Source organism: Zootoca vivipara, chromosome 1 (genome assembly GCF_963506605.1).
Source record: "Zootoca vivipara chromosome 1, rZooViv1.1, whole genome shotgun sequence".
NCBI lineage: Eukaryota > Metazoa > Chordata > Lepidosauria > Squamata > Lacertidae > Zootoca > Zootoca vivipara.
Genome location: NC_083276.1, coordinates 120185834 through 120205657, shown reverse-complemented (window position 1 = coordinate 120205657; position 19824 = coordinate 120185834). Strand labels below are relative to the sequence as shown.

The 19824-nt window shown below is 42.7% G+C and overlaps 2 protein-coding genes across 2 annotated transcripts in view; both read left to right on the top strand.

The window, feature by feature from the left end:
* The window catches only part of STAT4 (signal transducer and activator of transcription 4), a 32336-nt gene extending 25190 nt beyond the window's left edge, over positions 1 to 7146 (top strand). The window contains exons 20-24 of the mRNA XM_035136278.2: positions 3053 to 3189; positions 3669 to 3860; positions 4574 to 4640; positions 4933 to 5041; positions 6502 to 7146. Coding sequence (XP_034992169.1) covers positions 3053 to 3189; positions 3669 to 3860; positions 4574 to 4640; positions 4933 to 5041; positions 6502 to 6528 — 532 coding nt within the window. The 3' untranslated portion in view covers positions 6529 to 7146. The remainder of the gene's footprint in view (positions 1 to 3052; positions 3190 to 3668; positions 3861 to 4573; positions 4641 to 4932; positions 5042 to 6501) is intronic.
* Positions 7147 to 11318: 4172 nt separating this feature from the next.
* STAT1 (signal transducer and activator of transcription 1) overlaps positions 11319 to 19824 on the top strand; it is a 40843-nt gene continuing 32337 nt past the window's right edge. The window contains exons 1-4 of the mRNA XM_060281420.1: positions 11319 to 11408; positions 14115 to 14243; positions 16305 to 16449; positions 17522 to 17620. Coding sequence (XP_060137403.1) covers positions 14116 to 14243; positions 16305 to 16449; positions 17522 to 17620 — 372 coding nt within the window. The 5' untranslated portion in view covers positions 11319 to 11408; position 14115. The remainder of the gene's footprint in view (positions 11409 to 14114; positions 14244 to 16304; positions 16450 to 17521; positions 17621 to 19824) is intronic.

Below are 19824 nucleotides of genomic sequence, written 5' to 3'. Positions count from 1 at the left end.
GGCCAAAGGTTGGGGGTGCCTGCAGTAGTGCATTTGTGCCATACTGAGGGCTTGTCCATATTTGAATGTTATTTTGCTGTTAATCCACTCCCTACCCCCTCCATTCAACTTAGGCCATAGTAGTCCTGCCATGTATTCTACTCAATATTAATCCAGAGCAGAACTCCAACGTACAGAGCAAAAACTTAAACATGCTGTGGGATTCCCCCCAAAATAGACCAGAGGCAATTGTATTTCACCCAGCAGAGCTTTACTGCTACTGAAGGCAAATGAGCATGATGGTCACAAATCCAATACATTCAGGATTGGCACCGTCCATAAGAAATCCAGTTGCAGCAGACGTAACTTAAACTTACAATAACTTATAATAAGACTAAACCTTAACACTATATATAGAACACCACACCAGAAAGAAGAGAGATAGAAAGAGAGGGAAATCCAGGCTCCTTCTGGCCTTACTCTTACAGTCAGCATGACCTTGACAGAAAGAGATAACAGAACCAGTTTAAGCCAGCTCTGTACTCAGCTTCTCTGAAGGAATAACCCAAACATGAACCTTCTGCGTTCATGAACCTTCTGCTTATTTCACACAGAGAAGCTTCCAGAACCCTCTTGAATCAATTAGAATAGGAAATATCTCTACACGTCAGATCACTATTTTTGTACTAAGAAATGCAAACTGACAGGCCACACTCACATGTATTTGTATACAAGGAACAACACTGGTGTTTCCTGTTCATACCTGTATGTGATCCTTTTTGTGTTTGTCCCTGCCTTCTAATTTCTTAATTCTCTTATGCCGATTAAGCACCAACAGGGTTCTCGCTTTGTGCATATTTGAGGGATCAAAGGGTGGGGGGACACATTCCTCCATTCAGGAGTGCACCGGAAATAGTTTGGAGCACAGCCAGAAAAGAAATGAAAGGAGTGAGGAAGTAGTGGGCATGGAAAAGAGAGAAGCAGAAATGGATATTGATCCACTTACCCCGAAACACCAAAACAAATGTTCTGTGGCCCCAATTTCCTCCAGGGTATCTGATTACCCCCGTACCCAGTGCTATTTTTCTAGACAAAGAGGTCTCACCATGAACACCTCCCTCATTCTCTTAGAATGGCAATGGCGCCCACCTGAGAGGTGCCGGAAATGAGTTCAGGCGGAGAAAAAGCTCTGCCGGTATTGCATAAACCCAAATTCACTTGGGGAAAGCATAGAGACTGGTGCTGTCGAAGGGGTAAGGCAATGTGAGCTATGCAAATCAAATGAGAATGCAAACAGCTGCAGACACATAGTAAACTGGCGTGCACAGGCCCCAATTGTAATACCTGGCTGTTTTGCTGCCCTAGAGCAACACCATGATTCACCCGAGTGCACATATGAAAATGTCATTGCCACTCAGTTCCAGGGAGCTTCCAGTGGAACCTTGCAGTTCTGCTAGAGGACAAAGATTAACCACAGGAATTTCTGCCAGGAATATGTGTGCACACAGTCACCATTTATTTCAGATGTATTTGCAGTTTTGTTAGCCATATTAAGCATTTTGCTTATCCAGCTGGTTGAGAATTCAAGCCAAACCACATATGCCCTAAAAATAAAATAAAAAGTAACCATGACCCAATCTTCTGAATTTTTACTCCCTCATATACTGTATGTGTGGTTTAACTTGCCTCCTGGAAACTCCTACTGACCCTGCTGGAGGGAAAGGAAAAGTACTGGACCCATTTCCCACACCCCATCCTTCAGGATTAATAGTTTTTTTAAAAAAATCCTGCTTATGTCTCCACAAAGTCTCAAGGTGGTTAACAAATGCAGAGTAAAAGAAACACAATCCTTTAAAAAAAAGCCAATATACACTCAAATTATAAAATTAACAATACCTAACTCTTGACAAATTTTAGGTGTACAAAAACCATCACTGGACTGAGTCAGGGAAAATAACATAATTAACCAAAAGCCTTTAAAAAAATCCAGAAAAATGAAATCATTACAAAAGAAATAAAACATTTCATTTATATATGTAAATATGAAATATAATTTCATAATATCATGTATCCAGATTTTTAAAAAGATGGTTACTGTTTAAAGAGAATTGTATACACTGTTTAGGTGTTGTTGGTTACTATTTTAAGCAGACTGTCAGAAAATGCAAGTGAAAATAATATATAAGGTTAAACATTGCCTTGCAAGTAATTAATTTTGTTTGGTGCATGTCCTTCACTGACTATACCAAGAATCTAGCAAGAATGCTACCAAGAATTTCATTTATAAACCTCATCACCTGACCAAAAACCTATTTAAGAGACTATGCATTGAAAGTGCAGAAATATTTACCGTAATGGGTTGCATTTTTGTTTTGTATGGAAGTTTATCACAGGGTTTATCACTGAATACTGATCATAGGGCCTTTGCTGATCCTTCTAGAGACAAGCATGATGAGGAACCACCGGTCTGCCAAAAACTACTTCAGGAGAGCAATATAGAATATGAAACAGAATAGCAGAAAAGACATAAACATTCCCTTCAGCACCACTTCCTTAATAAAGTTTGGACCTCCGTGCTGCAGTTTGAATGTAAAAAGTTGCAGGTGACCAGCAATTACATGTGCTTGCTGCATAACATTTTGTCAGGTTCCTGAAGGGGTCCACACCAGAGCAAACTCTGGATTCACACTGGTCTGTTTCTCCTCTAATGTAAGGACATCCATAAGACATTCTCAATTCCAGAGTAGACTCAGATCCCGCCCCCTTGAAATGCAGGGGTTTTCAATCCTTGGAAAGTAAAAAATGTTCAGGATTGTAAACCTGTGAAAGGGGGAAAGGTCCAGGACGACACTGGGATGGGGTCCACATTTTGCTCTGGTGTGGTCAAGCCCTTAGTCTATTGCAGCAACAACTAAGCGTTTGTGGCACCTTAGAAAAATTCTTTAGTCCACAAAAGCTGTTCGTCTTTAGCATGCCACAATATTCTTTATTCAGCTGAGCAAATTCCACAGGATTTTCTGACAAGCATTGTGGACATATAAACCTATTTCTTTTCCTCTTTTTCTTTTTGCAGATGTATTATGGGGTTTGTAAGCAAAGAAAAGGAGAGAAATTTGCTCAAGGACAAGATGCCCGGAACATTTTTATTGAGGTTTAGTGAAAGCAACTTAGGAGGGATTACTTTTACCTGGGTATCGCGGTCAGAAAATGGTACGTGCTGTATTTTAACATGCTGAACGCTGCACTCCAGATCCCTATTCCCCTTATCCATGAGTTCAAAAAGCAATTTGGGAAATGCACGCTAGTGGCCCGGCCCCACCCTCCCGTTTCATCTCACATGCCAAATTGCCAGTACCAAACTTTTTAGGTCCCTTTTAGATCATTCAAATGTTGCTTTTAATGCAAATCTCAGTGCTACCTCAACTACATATGTAAGATTAAATAAAGACTGCTGTAGCTTCTTTGAACCTTCTTCTCTGGGTTGTAGTAGTCCACTATGAAATGTATTAAGTTGATACCTTAACAGGTTAGGACAAAATGGATCTGTTACTTGTCTCAGCTCGCAGCTGGCCAGCATTTGTGTACTTGGTATTTTTATTATTTTAAGTGAGTTTGTGATTCTTCTTTCCATTTGACAAAAAACAACATGCAATCTGTCTGCTTATTCATAACTATCTTGTCCTTCACAGGAGAAGTGAATTTCCATTCTGTTGAACCATATAATAAGGGTCGTTTAACTGCGCTGCCATTTGCTGATATTTTACGAGATTACAAAGTTATTATGGCAGACAACGTTCCTGAAAACCCACTGAAATATCTCTATCCAGATATTCCCAAAGACAAAGCCTTTGGAAAGCACTATAGCTCTCAGCCAAATGAAGGTAGGCTACTGCTTAAAAAAGAACCAAAAAAACAAATCATCTCCCACCGTTTTACATTAAAACTACTGAGCATGCAAACTCCTGATGCTCATGCTTGCCATATTTGTTCTTTAAAAACAGATTAGGCTTGTCCATTTTTAATTACTTCTTGTGGTGCCCAAGACATCTTAAAATCAACGCAGTAACAAAAATACAAACCGAAACTAGCAAAGAAGAAAAAGCAAGCTGGCTTGGCAAAAACAGTCACTCCCCATCTCCCTCACAAATACAATATTAAATGGAACATTCTCTGCAAGGTTAATTACTCAACCAGACATACAAAAACTGCACGCCCCGGCACAAGCCCAGATCAGAAAGTCAAATGTGGTTAAGCCCCATCATAAGAACTTCTGGAGCAGCCTTTAATACAGGAAGTGGCCATTTACCAAGTCAAACCACTGGTCCACCTAGCTTACTATTGTCAACTGTGGCTGGCAGTGGTTCTTCAAGGTTTCAAGCAGAAGCTTCTCCCATCACCAGTAGTTTTGGCCAGGACTTGAACCTGGAACCTTGTGCATGTGAAGAATGTATGCTCTGCCACTGAGCTCTGTGTCCTCCCCCACCAACTGTCTTCAGTGAAGAACAAATTCACCCGGCTGCACTGCCAAATATGTACTTCTGGTTTCATAGATGGGAGATTTAATGTCCATAATGTTGTTGTTGCTTTAATTTAGTGCCAAGGCCTATGGAAGGAGGAACCAAAGGTTACGTCCCCTCTGTATTTATTCCAGTCTCCAAAATGTGAGTCATGCTGATTAAGTCGTGTTTCCCAAACTTCTTAGTCTGGAAAGTCTGGCATATCAGTCCACTTGGTATGTTGCTCTTCAGCAGAGGAAGTTACATTTCTTTTGCTGCTTTGTCTTGGAAACCCTCTCCTAATAAGTGGGTGAACATTCCAGGATTGATGGGAAGGGAAAATAAAGTACATATGTGCTTGAGGTGTCAATTGAGCTCAGCCCCTTGCAACAGTATCTGCTTCTCGCGTATTACTCATTCAAGATGTCATTTTTGTCTCTCTCTTTTTTGTTTAAAGCCTGAGTGATTCCACAGACCCGCCTTCTCCATCAGACCTTCTCCCCATGTCTCCAAGTGTCTATGCTATTTTGAGAGAACACCTGAGCCCTACCGTAATGGAAACTGCTGTACGTTCCAAACTTAATTTCTTCTAAATTGTGGTTAACAAATGAAGAGTTGCTGTTAAGGAGTGGGCTGGGTATCTTTTAGAATACAGTCGTACCTTGGGTCCCGAAAGCCTTGCAAGTCGAACGTTTTGGCTCCCAAACACCACAAACCCGGAAGTGAGTGTTCCGGTTTGGAAACGTTCTTTGGAACCGGAACGTCTGACGCAACTTCCATGGCTTCCAACTGGCTGCAGGAGCTTCCTGCAGCCTATCGGAAGCCGCATCTTGGTTTCCAAATGTTTTGGAAGTCGAACGGACTTCTGGAACGGATTCCGTTCGGCTTCTGAGGTGCCACTGTACCAGACTGCGCAAAGTTTTATCGTCACTAACTTTTTTCTGCTGTTGATAAAACGGCACTATGTATGTCAGCACTGGTTATCAGGTGCTATAACGAAAGAGCTAGCGACTGTGTTCTCACATAATGTGAAATGAAACGATGGCTTAACGCAAATGGGTGGTCTCTCTCTGAGCAGATTGCAGCTGCTTTGCACCTGTTCTTGGTTCCTACTCAGGTTGAGAGGGAGACAGCTTAACAGTGATTCTGGGTTCAGACAGCACACTAAACCAGCCCATGCTAAAAGGACAGCTTCATAGGGAAGACTGAGTAGTTTGTCAGGAGGAGAAGAGAATAGTACTCTAAAACAGTGTTTCCCAACCTTGTGCCTCCAGATGTTTTGTGACTACAACTCCCATCATCCCTAGCTAGCAAGACCAGTGGTCAGGAATGATGGGAATTGTAGTCACAAAACATCTGGAGGCACAAGGTTGGGAAACACTGCTCTAAAACACTTAGCTCTTCAAATGGTTAGGAAGCAATAAATCGTTTCCAAATAAAATCCTCGCAGCTGCTCTTAAAAGACTCCCTGTACATGCATGCTTGTTTGCTACCTTGCAGCTCCAGAAACTGCTTCCATTTTAAGGAATTATGCAAACACTGCACACAGCACACTGATAAATGTATACTTATAAGAGAAAATTTCTACATTCATAACCAAACTACTGTATCTGTAGCCCTCAATAGGCTGCACTTTCTTTCGCTACGATGAATAGTTTTGTATAATTCACAAGCTTGCGCATTCCTCCACCAACTAAGGAAAAGACAACACTTTGCCTATTTAGTACTACTTCCTCCGTAGGACTGATATGGCACAAGCTTCCAAAACGAAGCTGGGTCTTTTAAAAATGATTTTAAAGATCAAATTGTGCCTCTAATCCTCAGTGATATTCTCCCCCCCCCCACCCTGAATTAATGTCGCAAGAGGGGAACAAATAGATTTTTTGCTTGCTTCAACTTTCAGTTTTCAGATATGCATTTGGCATTCTCATTTCCAGCAAGCTGTAGCTCAACTTGCATTTCAGAAAACAAACAGCAACAAATTTCCACGAACTGATAGATTCTTCTTCTTCTTCTTCTCTTCCAGTTGAGTTCTCCATATTCAGCTGACTGACGATTCTAAAGTGCATATGTATGCTTTTAAACAGAAACATTCCTAAGAAGATATTTTTTCTAGTTCCCTTTGTAGATACTCTATCTGTATCATGTGGAGCACAGATGGGGAACCTGTGACCCTACAGACATTTCTGGAGTACAACTGCCATCATCAATTACTGTTAGTCATCCTGACTGGTGTTGATGAGAACCATAGGTTCCTCATCATTCCTCCAGACACACACAATTGTCTTTTACCAAACTCTGCTTTCATAAATTAAGTCAGTACTTAGCCTGGTTCAGACATAACATGGTTTGGGTCCAAAGAACAAGCTGTGATAAGCCTTTGGCTTGTGCACCCCACCCCTGCTCTCCATGGTTTAGCCCTGAGGGATAGCTCAGTCAATACAGCACAAGACTCTTAATCTCAGGGTTTGAGCCCCAGGTGGGTCAAAAGATTCCTGCATTGCAGCAAGTTGAACTAGATGGTCCTTTCCAACTATTCTGTGATTCTCTTATTCTAGTCCTGGCTTGTTTGAACTAAGCACAGTGAACTAAGCACCATTTTATCAGTTTTTCCATAACAGAAAGCTGCAGATGATTTAAAATTGCTAATGGAAGCAGTGCCAGATTTACGTATAAGCTAAACAAGCTATAGCTTAGTGGCCCACTCTCTTGCCCCCCCCCCCACTTCTTCTTAATTGTATTTCAGTTCAACAATTACTTTGATAAAATACATATTTTGTTATGTGCAAATGGCTTTAGATACCTATTAGGTTCATCAATGACCATATAGCATATATTCAACACAAAAAACAGCGACAATTTGTTGTTGACAAAGGACAGCTGGACATATAAAGGGCCCCATTACCTTCAGTAGCTTAGGGCCTCATCAAACCTAAATCCAGCCCTGGATAGAAGTACAGTGGTACCTCAACTTTCGAAGGTTTTGACTTCCGAAGTCCTTTCGCCGTGCGCGCTCTGCGTGCGCGTTCTGCGCCTGTGCAAAGTGGCGCGCGCAGTCGGCGCATGTGCAGAAGCGCCGCTTCGACAACAGAAGACTTCGACCTACGAAGACGGCCGCGGAACAGATCGTCTTCGTAAGTCGAGGTACCACTGTATGCACTTTCCTGACATTGCATGTGAAGGAGGAGAGCATTGGCACTGTGCAAGCCTGAGGCTCACTTTGGCTTGTTCTCACAACCCTGTTTTAGCATTATGTCTGAACTGGGACTAGAACTTAGTACATGAAACAAGTGGCAATGAACAAATAGGAAATGGATGTACTACTGAAATGCTAGAATCAAATTAGTTGCACAGGTCTAAAAATCTTACTTCTGCCTTTATACACTATATAGATATAATTTAATGGGGAATTGTGGTAGAATTCCTGCTGCTCTTTGCAGTCTGTCCTTCCCACTCCCTAAAAATTGGGGTTCTATATTTCAATTCTTCCCACTTCTGGATCTTGAACTATGAATCCTGGCAGCCATTCCAAAATCCACCATGCTTTCAACAAATCTTACAAGTTGTGCATATCCACAAAGCTTATGTGTTTTGCTATATATTTATTCTTGTGATATTTTAATCTGTGTGCACCAAACTGTCATTCTTACGATATATTAAACCTTGATACAATGGAGAACTGAGCCAAACACACGTATGTGTGAATAACTCTTCGAAGCAGCCTTAAAAACTACAAGCTAGAGTGACTGCAAGTAACATATGGTACTTATGTGTGAAAACACATTGGGCCTTTCATTAAAGCCTAGCCGCATTGGAAATATTGAATAAATTGACACATATCCAGAAACGGCTGGACATCAGATTGAGAACTGGATTTTCTAGCTCCAAGACAAGTGGTTTTTGCATGGCCAAAAGAATAGCAGACCACCTTGGCTGGAGAGTGTACAGTATAGTGATTATGACTTATGACTAACAGCTGATTATATAAAGAAACCACTACCGATAGCTGAGCTTGGTTCAAATAGGTGTTGAAAGGTAGAGAATTGTTACATTTTTGTGTCTTTATAGTTTTAAGTCTAGTTGACTATGAGATAAGAACATTGGAATGGACTTACCATGCTTAATATCAGCTGTGAGAGCTGGGAGGGGCTGCTACCTTCTGTGGGTGGTAAGGGTTAAAAACCTTTAAGAGAGGTCTCCATAGTCTATTTTTACTACGGTACTGTTTGTGGATTGTTGTTGTTTTTTACATTAGTTTTCTGTATTTTAGTGAAATATGAAAAAACAAAAAATCTTAATGGCAAAAAAAGATTTATCTGACGAATTGGTGCATGAAGGGTAGGAAAAATGTCAAATAAATACACAAATTATGTCTCTCTTTTTTGTGTGTGCCTTATTCACCCACTCCTGTGTTGTCAGTTTTTATTTTTATAATGGCTAGGGGGTCACAGAAACTTGAAGTTACCCAAGCCCCTCTCAGTCTCTGAAAGGACCTGCACACATGAAGCATGTATAATGAATGCTATTGTTTTTGATCATTGCATAACCTTCAAGAGGTGTGTGTGTGTGTATGTAAGTAAAATGCGTGAATGAATGCCTTAATATACAGGACATCTAGAAATGACCACAGAACCAAGAGTGCAGTGCTTTCTCGACCAAGCTTTGCCCATGGTGATAAGAGGAAGGCATTCTGCTCATGTCCTCACTTTCTCCGTTGCTACCGGAGAAGATGCTAAAATTGGTTAATATATCAGATAGACCAGAGTTTATTTTGGGGTTCAGATAAGTACAAACACTAGTTTGTGCATAATATGTGTGTTTTCCGATTGAGCAGTGTTGTGAACTTTCATGCAAATAAGGAACTGGGTACTATGAACCAGCTCCGGGGCCCCCTTAACTTCCACTTCAATCCTGTTGTTAAAAGCAAGGATGTGAAACCAGATTTGGGCTCCCTGGCATAAGTTATTAAGCCCTACTGCCCCATGTTGGCCAGCAGGAGACGCAACAAGTCACAACACTGTCCATTTCTGTCCATGCCAGTATTTCCTTGACAGCTCCCCTCTGAACTTCCTGGGTTCCTGTCTTGTTTTCAGAGTGCTTTACAATGGACGCGCTCATATATCGCTTTGCATCGATCCGAAACACTGCAATAGTAAGCTGGGGCTTTGCTTTCTTTTCTTTAATTCAGAGGTTATTGAAATCGGAAGGAGAAATGAGGTCAAAGCAACCCTCCCAGCTATCTCTCTGAAGCCAGCTGTTTCTCCTTTCCCTCCCCAAACCCCCACCACTTGGGACCGTTTTTAACTTTCGTTTTCATTGAGGACGATGGCTTTCCTGTACTTGTCCCTGTTTCTCAGAAAGCACGTGTGGCTGTGCTGTTCCAGGAACAGCGCTCTCCTCCCGCCCTTCACCCTGGCGCAGCATCCGCCTCCTCTTTCTGTGTGGTTTGGCTAGAAAAAGCAGGCTGAAATCTTGGGGGTTTCCTAGCAGTTTGTGCATGTTTGACCCTGACCGTTCATTGCCTTACCAAGAAGCTTGATAATATTGAACTTGGCAACTTTGCAGACTTCTGCTTCATTGCTCAAGGGTGGAAACTTTGGTGGCATCAGTGTAAGAAAAGTTCTACACAGGAAACTTATTTCCTGGGATACTCTCTTAATCTCAGGGTTGGAGTCCCACGTTGGGTGAAATCTTCCCTCCTCTCTCCACCCCATACCCATAGTTTTAGGAGTTTGAGATATTACCTACAACAGTACTGATGCTAAAGGAAACGCATAACTCTGAAAACCTGACCTTTGGGGAGGTACAAAACCATAGGGAAGCTTCAAATACTGTATTTAAACAGAAGCTGTAATCTGATGTGCTTTTACGTGGGAGCTAATCCTATGCAACTGGGGGGGGGCTAACTTCAGAGTACTGTAGAGCTACAGAGCATTGTGCGGGAAACGCCTTCTTGCTAGTCTTGGATTTGTAAATTCCACCTAGGATTGGGTTGCTAATTATTTTGTGCCAAGCACATGCAAAAATTAGGAAGCCCTCATCATGCAATCCTCTCAAACTCACTAACCTTGAGGTTTTTGTCCTTATTAGAACAAACTGAGGCCCTTCTTTGTGCTCTTCCAAGTGAGATCTGGAGGGCCTTTTCTGCAGTGGCACCCTGTTTGTAGAATGCTCTCCCTAGGGAGGTTCACCTGGTGCTTTCATTATATACTTTTAGCGCCAGGTTAAAACATTCCTCTTCAATCAACCTTTGGCTGATGAATATTCTACAGGCTTTTAAATGCATCTGTGGGAAGGGGGAGGGTGTTTTGTTGTTTTGGTTTAATTATGTACTGTGCCTTATCTTGCATTTTATTCTTTGAACTGCTTCTGGGATCTCTTGATGAAGGGCAGTATATATTAAAAAACAACAACAGCAGCAGCAGAAGTGTTAAATTCTGTCAAAGGAAACATCTGTCAACAGCCCTGAGATACATGGATTGAATTTGATATATATACACAACCACACACACATCTTGCCAAGGGGAACAATGCTCTTCCTATAATAATATTATTATTTTTTTAAGAAGAAAGGGCAAGGATGAGGAGACGGTAGAGAGGGCGCGTTAGCTAGCTTTAGGAAACGTTTGCAAAAAGAGCGCAGCAAGATCAAAACACGAAAATAGCGCGGCTCCTTTGCTAAACTACAGCCGCACTTTTGCAGGAGAGGGGGGAGGGCGCAATCGTGGGAACAGCCTAATTATTCAAAGAAGGCGGAACACACACACACGCGTCTCCTGAATGGTTGCTCGCCGAAAGCAGCGCCTCGCTGATTGGTCGCGCGCCTGTCGCCGCTTGCTATTTCCCAGTCCGACTTACTTTCGTTTTAGGCAGAGTCGGGGAGTTTTTGAGGGGCAGTGGGCGCGCGCTCCGGGGCATCTGCAGACCAGCCAGGTAAGCAGAAGCAGCAAGGTGCTGCTTGCTTCCGTGCTTGCATAGTTTTGGGCTCTCCAAGAATGCAAGGGAGATGCATGCAGAAAGGGGGCCATCCGTCTGCTTGGGCCTTACGGATTCCCAGGGTCTCCGCGCAAGTGTCTCTCCAGCGCAGGGATTAAAAAATAAGCCTGCGGTTCCTTCGATTTATGCCAGAGTAAGGCCGCATCCACGCTAGGCATTGCTTCTCTAAATAATAATAATATTAATAATAAAATAATCGGGAAATAGTAGTTTACTCCGCACAGAACTGCAATTCGCAGCACGCTTAAACTAATGGTGCCAGGATTATTTTTTTGGGAGGGTGTGTGTGTGTAAAATACGCATCAAGTGTGTGTTAAATTTATGGTGCGAATGGTTTTTCCTATCCCCTCCTGCGCAAATGCACCAGTTACTCAGGAAAAACCTATTTTTTGCCATTAAGATTTTTAGTTTTTTCATCATTCACAGTTCTGTACGGAAGCAGCTGGACGCTACTTCCAAATATACAGCACTTGGGAGATGGGGCTGCACAGTTGCATTCTTGAAATGCATGTTGCGTGTTGCAAGCTTCGCTGGCGATTGCACTTACTTTCCGGGGCCAGAATTCATGGGCGTAGCCGGGGGCAGGCAGCTGCCCCCCCCCACATCAACTAAATAAACAAAAGTCTCGCAATCTCCCTCCCTGGCAAGTATTTTTCACTAGAAAACGTCAGTGCCTGCTTTCGTATAATAATTTATATTGATTTTTAATCGCATTGATCCAAAAGAGCCAAATTATCACAATACCAAATTACAATACAAATAAAAAAACCCCAATTATTCAAATATCAAATTAAACCATTTGGGGTGACTTCCCGTGTGCTGAATTTCAGGGTACAAAGTTCTTATTCCTTTCTGCTTCCATATTCTTGATTATTCTAATTACAGCAGTTCTGATTTTGATCCTTCATTTAGCAGCGCCTGCTTTTGTTACTTACGTATGTGGCATATTATTTCATCCTTCACTTAAATGTGTGAGCCATTGTCTGCAGAACATCAAAATTTAGGATACTAACTTGCCATCTCTCTTGCTCAGCCGTGCACCACTGCTTGGACCATAGAGCGGTCATTCAGTACCTTGCGGAGCATAAAGATCTGGCTACGGTCAGGGGTGGGTTGGGGGTCTCTCAATGGCCTATGCTTACTGAGCGTGCACAGAAAAACTGCATTGGAAAAAAGGAATTTGAGAAGGAAGTGTGAAACGGTTTTCAGCAAATTCAATAAAACTTGTTTTTAGGGGTTGTTTTTTAAAAAAAGGATAAAAAGGTGTGTTCTTTGTAATTATGCAAATTATACCCTTTAACTGCATGAAAGGTACTCCCAGATGTCATTTTTTTTATTTACCTTCAGTAGTTGTCAAATGACTGAAGATTTTGACAGATTTTTCTTGGGGTCAAAAGAAAACAATTTAAAACAGCTGTTGTTGAGACGTTTCATTCAGAATCTGCTAGACAGAGCCAGACAGAGTCCTGCCCCTTCCCAGCATAAATCCTGGCTACGCCCAGGGCAGAATTAAAGCAAAACAAGAGGGAATTGGTTATTAAGGTGCTAAAGGTTGGGTTATTTCTCCCGACTTGTGTCTTGGTCCAGATCGCGGTCTGTCTGGAGCCAGTTCAGAAATGCATCTAGCCTTATCCCGCTCAAATTAAGCATTATTTTGCCCCTCTGATTTGAGTGGGGAACGGTTAAAAGCATGCCTGTTAAATCTTGGCCATTGAACCCAGTGGTGTGCGATACTGCTTAACTTAGGGGTTAGGTTGCACCTCTTTCCTCCAGTTGCTGAATTAATGCAAGTCTCAAGAGAGGGGAGATTTCTGAACTTGTTGCAGGATGTGTCCAGATGCCAAACCATTTGGGGATTGTTCTGTAGTGTCATATCTGGAGATACATTATTTGTACCGTAGTCATACGAATCAAAGATCAACATACCCATGACTAAACAAATAACGCTTCGGTCTCCCTTCCCTGGAGGGTTGTCTGTATGAATCTGTATTTTATTCTGAATCCATGTTATGGGTCATTGGACCACAATAAAGATTATTATTATTATTTGTACCTACATGTCCACCTAGCCATTTAACAGAAGAATGCTTTATATGTCTACTCAAAAGTAAGCCCTGTTGCATTCAGTGCGGCTTACTCCCAGGTAAGTGGGTATAGGATTGCAGCCTAAGTCCTGCTCATCCCCATTTCCCACCCTTACTCACAATTCCTCCAGTAGCCTTTTCAGTCCCTGTTGCAAAGGCAGAAAAATGGCGCTGTTCATATAGCTTAATAATAATAATTCATACCCTGCCCATCTGGCTGGGTTTCCCCAGCCACTCTTGGCTGCTTACAGCACATATAGAAACATAGTAAAACATTGAATATTAAACATTATAAAATCCAGTGTTGCTTGGCACAGAATTAGTTTGCTTTTTAGTACAGCTGGGCCTAACCCATTTTCTGATGGAACAGCCTTGTGAATAGGCACACACAAGTTACTGGCTTGCAGGGGTCTCTTCCTTTTGCTAGCTTCCTAAACTTTTGGTAGCCTGCAGTTCCATTCTGATCTCGGAGAAGAGGAAGCTAAAATCTCCGCTGAGGTGTGTGATGGAGAACGTTCTGGTAAGTATTCTTAAAAAACTCTTCCTTTTGATTTTGCAGGATGAGTCAGTGGTATAAACTGCAGCAGCTGGATTCAAAATTCCTGGAGCAGGTTCACCAGCTCTACGATGACAGTTTCCCCATGGAGATACGGCAGTATCTAGCGCAGTGGCTGGAAGCCCAAGACTGGTGAGAGGCCAACTTGTGTTTGAGATGTTAAATGATCAGATCGTGTTCCAAACTGTGCATGGCCTAATTTGCTCCTGTCGAAAACGATTGGGCTTTAAAAAGTGCCAAAGATAATGTTTGCATAGGAAACAAGTTTTGGTAAAGCAAGTAAACAACATGTTATATTGTTATCCCTTGTTTGGCAACCAGTTTAATGTTTGAGATGTATGGAAGTTGAGCCAACGACATCCTAAGTCTAGTCAACAAAGAAGCATATATGATTGAGGATGTTACTTGCATGACATCATGGTACCTGGCAGTGTTTGGAATTAACCAGGCAACAGGCGCATTTTGCATCTGGTCTTCGACCACTTGTGACCAAGTGAAGATGCCACGGCACCAGGTTGGCGCCTGAGATCTCCACCATCTAGGGATCATTGGATCTGGACTGTTTTTACACACTAATAATGTTGCAAGCCAAAAAAAAATGGCTTAACTTCTGAGTTAGGCCAATAAAACTCAGAGACAAGAGGAGTTAGGAGTCCATTATGTTGATTGCAAAGCAATAAGGTTACAGTCTAATCTTTTCGCAAAACTGCAACCCCGCCCAACGTGAGGCAGAGGAATTTATAACATTTCAGACAAAGGATTTTGATTTAACCAATCGTATAAATCTTTACATCTCTGTATATTTAATATTCATCATTACCTCATTTCATATTTAATACGCATGCGCAATAAGCATCACTAACTAAACTTTGATTCTTCCCGTGATCTGTTACATATAGTTAGTTTACATGCATGGGAACCTGTGTTACGTGTGGATGTAACAATTTATGTTCTATTATGAATTGCTTCTTTGTAATTGACATAATAGCTGACCTATCCCAGTAGGAACGGCTTCTTGCTGAATCATCAGTTTCTTTAAAGCAACAGGTTACCATAACTCGTCTAATATAAGCATATTCCAAGATTTATAAGGATTTACATTATCACCTTAATTGTGGCCCTTTGGGCCCCTACAATACCCCACCCTGGAGAATTCTCTCACTTACATTTTATCTGCTCAGTTGGAATGAATTTCTGGAACCAAATTGCTTTTTCTATACAGCCTGAACAGGAGCAGACACTGTTAAGAAAGAGGTCAGAATAGGCCAATACAGTGGTACCTTAGTTCTCAAACTTAATCCATTCCGGAAGTCCATTCCAAAACCAAAGGCATGCGTTCCCATAATGCAAAAATAGATTAATCCATTCCAGACTTTTTAAATAAAAAAACCCTAAAACAGCAATTTAACCTGAATTTTACTATCTAACGAGACAATTGCTCTATAAAATGAAAGCAATAAACAATGTGCTGCAGTCACACAATCATTAGCTGAACTGGGTCCCACACAGATACAAAAACGCAAAATAAATAGCAGAAACAGGCAGACTTCAGCGTAACACTCAAAATGGAAGTGTCGCACTCAAATTGGAAGCGTAACACTCAAAACAGCATGTTCGGCTTCCGGAAAAAGTTTGCAAACCAGAACACTTGCTTCTGGGTTTGCAGTGTTTGGGTTCCTATTTGTTTGAGTACCAAGGCGTTTGAAAACCAAGGTACCACTGTATATTTGTGGACTGTCCCTGGATCAAGTGACTTTTCTTCTTCAAGTTCTCGAACTTCTTATCCTAGCTCAAGGTTGTCATCTGAACAAGCCAGATGTTCAACCGAGAATTGATCACGAGCAGTCCATCATTTGAAAAGCAAGAGCCGTCTTGCCCCCAAATGGCAACTAGGCATTCCGTTTTGGCGACTGCAACCTTGGTTTAAGAAGCCATTTGGCGTGTAGCTTATATACCTTGAGTTTCTAACACTGGTACCTGGTGCTTCTCTAACCCAAAACATAATGGTGTTTTGCTTTATTTGTACCTATCGGATGCTAGTTGCTGTGCAGTATTAATTGGGATTGCTGCTGCAAATCATAAACCAAAATAGGCTGTTGGAAGGGCAGAGGGAATGCCCCAGAGCCTTGCAAGAAGGTTTGTGGAAGGGTAAAGAGGCTGAAAGTGAACATTTCCCATTGCTTCATCTCCCAGGGACCATGCTGCTACCGATGTTGCACAGGCGACTCTGCTGTTCCATAACCTCCTGTCTCAGCTGGATGACCAATACAGCCGCTTCACACAGGAAAACAACTTTTTACTTCAGCACAACATTAGGAAGAGCAAGCGTAACCTACAGGTAACGCGCCTGTGAATGAGAAGTATCTCTGTAAAAGAAAGTGTGTAAAATTCTTCACAAGGTTTACATACACTCTTCCTTCATGCGAAGATCTCGCCATGATCCTTCCGTTCAGAAGGGCCTTGATAGTATCCCCCCCAAAATGCTGGAAGTTTTCCTGGTCATGTACCAGTGAAACAAATGAGAAACAGTCTAAGAGCACTGCTCAACCCATTTATTTATCCAGTCAATCCATCTTCACAGGGTACTCTTGAAATTGTACCTCTGGGACTGGAATAATAATAATGTTTATACCCTGCCCATCTGGCTGGGTTTCCCCAGCCACTCTGGGCAGCTTACAGCACATAGAAAAACATAGGAAAAACCTCAAACATTAAAAACCTCAGGATAGGAGATGGTCTCCTAATAACTCTCAGCACCTGTAACAAACTATAGCTCCCGAAATTCTTTTGGAAAAGCCATGCCTGTTTAAAGTGGTATCATAGTGCTTCGAGTGAATGCATGCAATTACTTCACAGCCAATAGCTTTGTGTATTACGGTCCTGAAAATTTTAGCATGTCTTCAAATCAAGGGTAATGTTGGCAGATTGCCTCCCCACCCAATGCTTGTTCAACACTTGCTGGTCCACAATCTTGGATCTTGTATGTTGAACTGGTCCCCCAAATTTGGGGTGCCAAATAACAGCTGCAGTAGTGAAGTTTATGCATATTGACACTCTACCTGCAATAAGGTGGCCCTCTGAAGGATGTTGGATACTTGCGATGCAAGTTGGGTACTTGCAGAAATGCTAAATGCTGAGATGAGCATATTTTCCCAGATTGTTCCTGGGACTGTGGTTTGCCCCAGGTGGTGCATGTGTGAATAGGCTCTGCTTCTGCTTTTTGGCAGCTCCCCTGTTGTGAAGTTGAGCACTGAGCATCTTTATGAGTCTGATGGGACGTCAGAACCTGAGGATGCCCTGGCCAATGTTGTTTAGTTCCTCCTGTTGTTACTATTTTATATGCAAATGTAACAAAAAGAGAGAGAAGCCTGGCCAGCTTGCATTAACTTGTTCTTTATGGTGTATTCTAGAACACTTTTGAGGAAGACCCCATGTTCATGGCCATGATGATCTCCAAGTATCTGCACGAAGAAGAGAAAATCCTCCAGTTGGCTGAGGCAGTAGATAAGGTAACTCTTTTCTCCCTTGCTTTTTTGTCTCTGGGCAAACAGCATCGTGCCGTTGACAGATGCCCTGTAGAGATCCACAGCGGCATTCACACAGCACGCCATGTGGAGTTCTCCCCCAACATTATATGCTGAAGCTCAGGCTAGTCTTCCAAGATCTCCTTCACTGTCATGTCTCTGCTCAGGGGTCAGCTCTTGGGCCGGTTCACGGTCCCGCAGACGCCGTGGTGGGCCAGAGTGTGCACACACGCATGTGCAAATGCTATTTCCAGTGCAGAGGGGGGTGCGCAGCTTCCCATTGGCTGCAGGAGCTTCCTGTAGCCAATGGGAAGCTGGCCAGCGTTGCAGAAGGCGGTCGCCACTCTGCTCCACGCCGGTTTAGCGTGGTGCACAGGAGCGCGGGTCCATGGGGCGGTTAAACAACCCCCATGAGCCACAGGTTGCTGACCCCTGGCTCAGAGCTCGCGATTGTCTTTGGAGGCTTCTGTTGTTGCTTGACATGGGTGTCACGAAAGTTAAAACAAGTGAATGGGAGAGCCGCCTTAGTGCAGGCACCTTAGCCTGTAGAACAATCTCTTTATTTTTTGAATTACTGTTGGTTTTTCTAATATTTTATTTTTCATTTTTTAAACAGTGTTCTTATACATTCACATCATTTTCAGTTTTTACACTCCTGGGATTATTTAGATCCCTCGGACTTCTCTCCCCACCCCTGGTTTCCAATTCCCCCCTATATTTTTTTGCATCTAATTAACATTTGTCTAATCTATTTTATCTCCTTTTTTACCTTAACTAATATTACATTATAAGTGTTAAAACAATCCTGCTAACACTTTAAAGTCTACACAGTAGCCTTTAAGATATTCTATAAACTTTTCCCACTCTTGACTGAATTTCTTGTCATCTTGGTGTCTGATCCTCATGCTCATCTTTGCCATTTCGGCACAGTCCATCATCTTGGTTATCCACTCTTCTTCAGTTGAGACTTTCTCTTCCTTCCACTTCTGGGCAAATAGCATTCTTGAGGCTGTTGTCGCATACATAGTCTTTTTTATTTTTTTGGTATTTTGTCTCCCGTTAACCCTAGTAAAGGCTTCTGTTTTTTTGATAAAAATTATATTAAACATTTTTTTAAATTCATTATATCTCATTTCCCAGAAGTCTCTTACATGTCCACCACATGTGGTAAAAAGTACTTTCTTTATCTTTACACTTCCAACATAAATGGAGGTTTTTGCTAGTTCTACTGGAGTCAAATACCAACGGTACATCATTTTCCTGTAGCTTTCTTTCAATGTACAACAAGCCGTAAATTTTAAGTGGAACAATCTCGCTGCAGCCAAGAGAGTCTCACCCAGTGCCTGCTTTAGGACGCAATTTTTTTAAAAAGCCATACCGTATATACTGGCGTATAAGACGACTTCCTGACCCATGAAAATCGTCTCAAAAGTTGGGGGGCCGTCTTAAACGCCGGGTACTAGAATCAGCAGTCTCCGCATATGGTGGGGGGGGGGAGCTCAAAAACAGCCGTGGGGCATGGCACAGTTTCCCTAAAGGAGTCCCTGAAGAAGCGCGTGCTCGGGAGAGGGCTGCTCTTCGCAGGGGCGAATGCACGGGCAAACGGCTCCCTCATGGCTTTGCCTGGATTAGCGCCTCTTCCGCAGGGGCGAACGGCTCCCTCATGGCTTTGACTGGATTAGCGCCTCTTTATCGGCACACGGGGGTGCCTGAAGTGAGGAGGATAGCCCGCTCAGCCCAGCCAGAGCCGTCCGACAAACAAAAGGGAACAAAAGGGGGGGAGGGAGCAAAAGGGAAAGCTTTCTTGCACTGTCGGCTCCTGCTTTAGAGAGGGAGAGGGAGCTGAGCTGGGTGTGCTCGGCTTGCTAGGGGTTAAAAGGAACTGAGCAGGAGTCCTAGAGAAGATAGCCCGCTCAGCCCAGCCACCCGAAGCCACGTGCAGGAACAAAAGGGAAGGCTTTCCTGCAAGGAAAATGCTGTTGCCTCTCTCCTCTGCAAGTGCTGTCTTCTGGGTGGGTGGAAGGTGCTCTTGCTTTAGAGAGGGAGAGGGGGCTGAGCTGGGTGCGTTCGGCTTGCCAAGCCACCCGGGAAGGCTTTCCTGCAAGGAGAAGGCTGTTGTCTCTCTGCTCTGCTGCCTTCTGGGTGGGTGGAAGGAGCCCCGAAACGGGGGGGGGGGGGAGAAAAGCGGT